Below are 8,982 nucleotides of genomic sequence, written 5' to 3' on the forward strand. Positions count from 1 at the left end.
ATCTTCATGTCTGAAAGTAATGATGGACCTCTCTTTGCTTATTTGAGCTTGCCATAATATGGACTTTTACCAAATAGGGATATCTTCTGTATACCACCCCTACCTAGTCACAACACAACTGATTGGCTCAAATACATTAAGAAGGAAAGAAATTCCACAAATTAACTTTTAACAAGGCACAACTGTTAATTGAAATGCATTCTAGGTGACAACCTCATGAAGCTGGTTGAGAGAATGCCAAGAGTGTGCAAAGCTGTCATCAAGTCAAAGGGTGGCTACTTTGAAGAAGCTTTGTTTAATACTTTTTTGTTTACAACATGATTCCATGTGTTATTTCATAGTTTTGACGTCTTCACTATTATTCTACAATGTAGAAAATAGTACAAAATAAAGACACACCCTGGAATGAGTAGGTGTGTCCAAACGTCTGACTGGTACTGTATATATAAAAACAATTTTAACTTACATTTTCCAAAATTGACCTTCACAGGCACATGAAGAACCATCTAAAGATCAATTATATGTGACTAACTCATTTTTTACCAAAATGTCAGATAGAACCTTGTATCTACAAACATCAAATTGAAACCTAATTGAATCCTTTTCACAAGCACCATAAGTATATTAAACATACACCTCTTTGTATAATTAGGGCTGGATTCCATCCGTATCGCAGAAGATCTGCATTATAACTCAATAGAAATTATAAAAAGGCAAAGTTCCCGGGATCACTTAGACTGCATTCATGGTGAATGCTACATGTCAGCTCAATCGGAAATTACCTTAAATGTATACGTGGAGCTTCTGCGGTACGGATTGAATCCAGACCTTAAGGTAAACGTAGTGAAGTGGTCTGACCAACCTTCATCAACCTGTTTTAAATCTATTTAAAAAGTATTACATTTGGAAGGTCACAACTTCTAAAACCACATACAAGCACCATTTCACTTTCTCACATTAAAAGAGGAAGTATTAGGAAATACTGTGCTGGCTTATAGGGAAAATTGCACCCATTAGGGTCAAAGGCTGTGGACATTTTACATAGATATCAAGTAATACATTTGATCATCATTTTAGTTTTTTTAATTCACGAGCACTGATTAAAACAAAAGCAGCAATGGATCAAAATGTGCTTTTTTGTAATTGAATGTACTGGACAGTACATTACATTATGTAGTTTGATTTCATTTGTCATTGAGGCACTGCCACTGGAATTTTTCTATCCCGATGATAATAATTAACAATCAATAAGCCTTGACTAATTCCCAATGTTTGTAAGACAAAGAAGTTCATTTTATGCTCCCTCCCCGCTTACGCACATACCTCCACACAAACAGTAGATATCCTACGCACATCCATACACACGAACAGTAGGTGAATAGTATCCCTCCCCGGACTTCTCACTACTGTTAATCACTATCCAGCACTGCCTGTTCCTTTCACCGAGATTAGGGGGACCTTGAAGGTTACTCCCTGTTTCTTCCAAGCCTCTTCAGGTCGGGTCACACACACACACACACACACACACACACACGTCTACAGTTCCCTTAGTCTAACTAACACACATACACATTTCCCTTCCTCCCGGGGCTTCTACTAGACCTTATGGGCCTTTCGATTAGTACCTTAATTATTCATTATACATGCTACATAACTACTAATTACTAATTGGTTACGTGACAGGGTCGGATTCTTTATTCATTTACCTTTATTATATAATTCTCTTATGGCTATAGCCTACATTATCTGTTGACCATTCATTTTTACCTAAATTATTGGCCTTTCACAGTTCAAAATCCCCTTTTAACAATCCTATTCTATGCTGGTTCAGTGGAGAACAGGTAGCTTTATGAGAAAATATACTGTTTTTACAACTATATAAAATATAGTTAGTCTTTTAATAATTACTCATTATCTGAACAACAAACTTCCATATCCAATTTGCTTTCCTGAGATAAAAAAAAGATACTTCTTTAAAATACATGCGTGCATCACACACACCACATTAACCCTACATCTTGTGTAATGAAAAATAAAATATATAGCACATCTACTTTCAACTTTAAGTAAGGTGCACGGAATCAACAGAACTTCATCATTACTTTACATTCTTGGTCAAAATACAGCAAAAGAGTAAAACTACAGAAAATCGTTAATTTAATCAATTTAAATGTACATAATTTCATTGCTACAGTATCCCCTATCCTAAAAGAGCATCATAGTCTATGTACCATACTAGCCTGCCACTGGTCGGCCGGATCCCAGTGATGGGCCAATATTTTGGGTTATCCTTGACTCGGCTGAGCTGGGTGACCAGCTCATGTTTGCTCTTACCCATCACCAGCACACCTACTTTCTGGGCCTGGTTGATAGCCTTGAGGGTGAGGCTCATACGCTGGTGAGGCTTGGCTGGGCTCTCGGTGAAGGCTACTAGACTGTTCCCATGTGCGACTAGTTTGCTGCCTGGGAACAGAGAGGCAGTGTGGCCGTCGTAGCCCACTCCCAGCAGGACAAAGTGGAAGCTGGAAGCATTAACCAACTGGGTGATGTCGCTCTCATAGAGCAACGCTCCACTATCCTCCTCCACACACAGCCGCTGGTTCATCTGCACCGGCATGGGGTGGATGTTGAAGTAGGACATCTTCACGTGTTGGAGCAGGTGGTCGTGCAGGGTGCGGAAGTTGGAGTCCAACTCTGTGAGAGGCACGCATCGCTCGTCCACCATCCACACATGGGTGTCCTTCCAGGGGAAGGAGTAGTGGTGACGGGCTAGCCTCTGAAACAGAGCTAGGGGACTGGAGCCCCCGGAGAGGGCAAGGTGAAAGCGTCCGCCGTCCCTTACCGCGCTCTCCGCTGCAACCTGCAGGTCTGCGGCCAGCCGCACTATGAGCTCCTCGGGCCAGGCAGACACCATGTCAGCGCTGCGGTACTTCCCCTGCATCACCTGGAAGCTCTCCGTCCCAGACCTGCCCATGTGGTCCTGGGTGACCATGACCACTGCCTCATTGGCGAAGGTCACCTCCCGTCCCAAAAGTTTGATATCCAGCATGTTGCCGTTGTCCGCTCCCCCGGGATACAGGCGGGGTAAAGTGTCGGCCAGGCTCTGCAGGAGAGGTGTCCAGAAACTCCAGGAGGCCAGCAGGTTCTCAGTACTGATAAAGCCGTCCTTCCGGCCTTGGAAGATGTGCAAAATGAGTTCTGCGTAAGCCTCCCTCTCCACCGTTGGCGTCAGCACGTAGTAGTCTGAGATGTTCAAACCTAATACACTGACATCTTTGTGTTCTGTTACCTCCTTCCACTCAGTGTCCATCAGGTCTGGCTTGAACAGGTTCTTACTCACGAGAATGGCTGGGTACTGCAGAGTACCGTGACCAAAGTAGAACACAATTTGCTTGGGCTTGCAGTGGACGCTGCTGTGGCTCTGGATACAGAAGATGTCATTCTTGAACAGAATGCGAGCGTAGCCTACGCGCTCATCCAGCATCTTCCCTGAGGTCAGAATGACTGGCATGCCCTTGTACTGGGCTAGGTCAATGTGCACCATTATACCTGAAATAGAAAAAAACTGTTTTATCAATGAAATAAAAAAAACAAAATCATCTATGTATCACATGTAGGGTCCTGTGTTTTGGACTATCATGTCACATGACTGAGACTTTAACCTTTATTTTAAGCCTTTTCAAGAAATCATAATTACACCAAAAATGAAAGCATTTGTCTGAGGATGGTGCTGGAACATCTGACATAAAAAGAAAGGGGGACAGTTTGATGAAAAAGCTTTAAATAAAAGGTTAACAACCAGATCATGTGACATGATTGCCCAAAACACATGGCCCTAATCATATGTTATTACTATGTGACAAATAATTTATCCTTTAATAAGCCTTTAATGCACAGGCTGAAGAGAAGAACTCCTACAGACAAACGTTCCGATGACACTTACCAGCAAAGGTGGGGGTGAGGCTGAAGTGCTCCTTTGTTTTGCTCAGTTCTTCCTGTACCTCTGCATTGTAGGCCTGGTACTGACCAATGGCTGCACAGTTCCTGTCCAGGTGCTGCAAGGCACTGAAGATCTTCAGTTTGTTCTTGAGGACCTCCTTAGTGTTGCTCAGGTTGGATGGGAGCTCCATGGTCAGAAGGGTCATGACCTCAGTCAGGTGGTTCTGTATCACGTCTCTGATCACACCATACTGTTCATAGAAGGGGATGCGACCTGTGACAAAGGGAGAATAAATCAAACAATCAAAAACTCCCTGACAGGTGATGTTACTATCCCCATCACATATTTTATAGAGGGGGTTAATACACTTGCTTTAACTATACAGTACCTTTGGCATCCAGGGTCTCCTTCAGTACAATCTCCACTCTCTCAATGTGGTGCTTGTTCCAGATAAGATCCAGATGCTTGCTGTTCTCCCTTCTGAATGGCAAAATCTTAGATACAACCTTTTGAGTATAAAAACAAACAATAGAATTAAAACCAGTTCAGTTGACAGTTGTTTTGCACTGCTTCGCTAAGGTTTTAGTCATCAATCTTGCAAAAAGGCAGAATTGTATCAATGTAGTAGTGTCCCCCCCCTATGACCTTTGGCTTTCACCTCTAATTGTTTATTTATGTCTGAGAAAAAAAAATACTTTTCAACCCATATGATCTAGCAATATAAGTATAATAAAACATTTACAAATATAATATGATAAAAATACAAAATTATGTCAATGAAGCCTTTCATTATTTTATAATGTCCATACAGTATAAAGTTAGAATCTGTTTTTATGAACATCTACCCAAAATATTTCACCTTCTTTATTGCTTTACCAAACATATCATGACATTAGTGATGTTCACAAATGTAACAGATTTTGGACTGTCTAAATCAACATTTAGGCCATTTAAACAGTGTGTGTTCCTCCTATAGACAAAGGGAGAAGGGCTATGTAAAGGGATCGATTTTGGTGTTCTGAGCATATGCAATGTGTCTGCCTCCGATGTAAAACAAATGTTTGACTTCCACACAAATTACTTATTTTAGGTTTAAGGAAGTGTAGAGCCATGAAAGTTATGTATTTAGATCCACCTCCTCGAGACAAATTCAGTGCGTGTGCCGTGAAGCAGTCAAGCTGGATAAATGTTTTTCTAAGGACCACCCCCCAGAAGATGTTTACATAGTCCTAGGAAGCTCTGGCTGTCTTCTGACTTATAAAACGGTGGGAAATCAATAAAATAAGTCATGTCAACATTAAAACATTTTTGAAAGTAATTCTAGTGCCTGATTTCAGGACGGTCAGCTTAATTAAACCAAAGACCTGCTTCAAATGTGAAGTATTGTGTTAAAGTGTAACCTACTATGTATGGACTGATCAAGAGGCCTACATCACCTGCTTCCCTAAATAGTGGTCAATCCTGTACATCTCGTTGTCTTTGAGGGAGGCACCCAGTTGAGTGGACAGGAGTTGGGCGCTACTGAAATCATGGCCAAATGGCTTCTCCAGCACCACCCTCAACCACGCCCCGTCGGTCGGCCTGCAGCTGTTGATCTTTTCTGCAACGTCCGCATAAGCGAAGGCTGGCACTGACAGGTAGAACAGCCTGCCTGCCTCCACTATGCCCTCCTGCCTCAGCTGCTCTGTCAGGTGTTTGCCCAGGGCCTGGTAGTCCTCTGAAGTATTCAGCTGCCGATACTCAGCCAGCCTCAGGAACTGCTCCTTCACCAGGGCACAGCGCTCCACAGACAACTCCCAAGGACAGACCACTCCCTTCAGCACTTCAAACAGGACCGGCGTGGCCTTATCGTTGGGCGACAGGCCTCCGCCATAAAAGGAGAAGCTGTAACCGCTACTGACCTGGTTAGCGTACAGCTGGAAGAAGCCCTGCCACAGGTACTTCTTAGCCAAGTCACCTGTACCTCCCACTATGACCACCGACACGTGCCCTAGGCTCTGTGCTCCCTTGGCCTCCTTGGCACAGCCTCTCTGGACATACACGGTGGCCAGAAGCAGCAGTGCTGCCCACACAACCTTCCACATTCTCTGGTCCAACACAGGTCAGCTCCTACAGGAGAGAGACAGAGCAAGAAGAATCAGAGCACTTCAAAAAGGTGATTTACAGACCGGTTGTGGATTGCTAAGTATTTCCACATTATTAACCCATAATCACAGTGGCTGAATTAACCACTTAAAACACACATTGATTACAGTTGTGGATTGGTTTTCCGCCAATGCATTAGGAATTCTGTGAGGCAGCCTAGTCTACTCTTAATAATGTGGCATATTTGGTTTGTGGGTGGAAAGTGTCAGCTCTTAGCTATTCCATGAACTACAACATCACCCCCCAACATAATCTTCTTACATGTCTCTGTCATAGGTTCATCTATAGGTCAAAGTATTTATTTTTTGTGTCAAAGTGAGGGAACTAGTCTGTCAGTAGATCACATGTCAATCCGGTGGTAAATGTTCTTCACATTTTCCACATTGATTGTATTCAAGTGGTTGAACCCCAAGGCCTACGTGTTTTGGGGTGGAAAGTTATAGACAACTGGACTGCTCAAATTGCAGAGAGAGACAATGGTTTCTAGACTGAGCCCATTGAAAAGAGTGTGGCCTAAGTCAAAATGTACAACATAAACAGATGAGGCATCTACCGTAAACAGCTTGCATAACTTTACTGTAACGTCTGAAATCATAGTCAAGTATTGAAGTTTACACAGCAAACAACAAAAGTCAATGCCACTGAATTCTTCTGGGAATCAAATACTATTGGAATGGATGGAAACTTATTAAAACATTTACAGTTTTAGCTGACAGTAAGTCAAGATTAAGGAGTGGTCATATCCAAACAACCCAGATCACAGCTCTGACTGCAGGATGTTGATCAATAAAAAAGAGGAGTAAAGATGAACATAGGCCGGGTCATTCAGTGTGAATAAATATCCATGGCATTAAGTTCTTGAAACTTTGGGTAACCAAAGCCTCCTTTACCACACTTAAGACCACACATTGTATAATGATTTCAGTGACAGTAACATAAAGACTTGCCCTGTACTGTATACACATTGTAAGTTAGGCTAGTGGCAAAGATAGAGGAACCATCTCAATAATCATTTTAGATACCTATCCCACGTGTCTAAATCCCAATCCTCCTGAGAAAATGTCTTTGACCTTTCAGGGAAAGAAAAAATTACATGGATATATAGTTGTCCCATTTTCATACAGAACGACTCATTTATGACTATGAGGGATCAACTCAGTCCCAGTAAATAGTGTACAAAATACTATAAATACATATTTTGAATAACGATTCAGTATTAACTCATGATAAGTGCAGAACTAACAAACCATTGAATTAATAACTTCTCAAAAGTCATATTGTGGGGGAAAAACTAGATAGCCCATAGCAGCCTGATGAGTAACAACAGTGCTCACATTGTTAACCCAGTCTGCCTCTGAGGACATTAGAGAATTGCAACACAGTCCTCCAGATGATCTGAAAGGCTGGATATTGGAAAGTAAAAAATGTACCATCCTGAAATTATACAGTAGCCTACACTCAATAAATGTGGAACTTTGTAGAAACTCAAAACCCACCCAGTGCAAATGTATTGAGCCTTGAAGCCTTCACTCAACTAAAAAACAGAACCGAATGGTTTAACTTCCACCTTCTGTCTAGTGTGTTTATCACGTTTACATCCAAATTACATGTTAAACCTTGAAAAATATGCAATAATAGCTAGCTTTTGGATACTATTTTCTCCTACTATTCATTTCTGACTGAAATACAAAAAGGGACTAAATAACCCTGGCTAAAATATGATGTATTTGTCATGGATAGTGTCCTCTCACCTATGGCCCTGCCATCACAATCTATGCCCATACAATAGGTCTGACAGCTACACCTGCTAGCTGTCTGACTTCAGCCATGCAGTAGATGGATACAATGTTACCCAACAACAGCGTTTCTGTCCATTTACAAACGATTCAGTATTAAAGTCATGTTGTATAGCTAATCCATCTCACTCAAACTATTCAAACTAACCTAGTCTGAACATAAAAAATAATAAACTAATCCATCTCACTCAAACTATTCAAACTAACCTAGTCTGAACATAAAAAATAATAAGCTAATCCATCTCACTCAAACTATTCAAACTAACCTAGTCTGAACATTAAAAAAAATAATAATACAAAAAAAGATATACATTCTATTGAAATTAAGTTTACCTTCTCCCTCGACAATCGAGTTCGATGAAAGATTGCATCCGTCGATATTTATATCAAAATACACTTCCTAGAGCAGTCACGTGACATCCGAGCGCTTGAATAAATTATGCGTTTCACAGATATGTGTCCATACCAAATAGCCCGTACATTTCACCAGAGGCGTAATTGTTCAGTAAGTTACATTGGGATCCTGCATTACAGTTTTTTCCAACTCCTTGCATACGTTTTCAAAACTGTCTCCTTTTTTCTCAAAACTCTACACACAATTCCCAAAACTGCACACACAAAATGCAAAATGCCTCACATCTCCTTCAAAATGTAACACTGCATTCAAAATGCCATAAACACATGTCAGAATGAAGCATTTGCATCAAATGGAAAACACTGCTTTCATAATAGTACATTTTTGGATATACCATGTAAACACTGTTGTTCTAAATCTAAAGCTCTTTGGTCTTTCATAGGCTTATATCTACATTTCAATACAATGTTCTACAGTGAAAGTAATCTGCTGAGAGGGGTAACAAGTACACTGTAAACACCAATGCAATGTAGAAACAGAAAAAATGTATTAGGCCAAACATTACTGTTGTATACAGTAGCATACAACAAAACCATAAACATTTGTAAACCAAAAGTATATTCTCTAGAATACAGTAAAGAACACAATTGTGTGTGTGGGGTCCCGGGGCGGCAGTCCAGGAATTGGCGAGGGGGGGGGTTTAGTCACCAGTGCTAAGCTACGCTTCATCTCTTCTCTGGGCTGGG

At 41.2% G+C, this 8,982-nt stretch overlaps 1 protein-coding gene across 1 annotated transcript; it reads right to left on the reverse strand.

Annotated features, from left to right (window-relative positions):
* Nucleotides 1-1,067: 1,067 nt before the first annotated feature.
* LOC106565995 (GDH/6PGL endoplasmic bifunctional protein) lies at nt 1,068-8,302 on the reverse strand. Its single transcript, XM_014133743.2, has 5 exons — nt 8,215-8,302; nt 5,377-6,049; nt 4,329-4,446; nt 3,944-4,213; nt 1,068-3,549 (listed from the first exon to the last, which is right to left on the reverse strand). Exons 2-5 carry the CDS (start codon nt 6,022-6,024, stop codon nt 2,201-2,203), a joined length of 2,385 nt encoding a protein of 794 aa, XP_013989218.2. The 5' UTR covers nt 6,025-6,049; nt 8,215-8,302; the 3' UTR covers nt 1,068-2,200.
* Nucleotides 8,303-8,982: the final 680 nt, after the last annotated feature.

Source organism: Salmo salar, chromosome ssa12 (assembly GCF_905237065.1).
Source record: "Salmo salar chromosome ssa12, Ssal_v3.1, whole genome shotgun sequence".
Classification (NCBI taxonomy): Eukaryota; Metazoa; Chordata; class Actinopteri; order Salmoniformes; family Salmonidae; genus Salmo; species Salmo salar.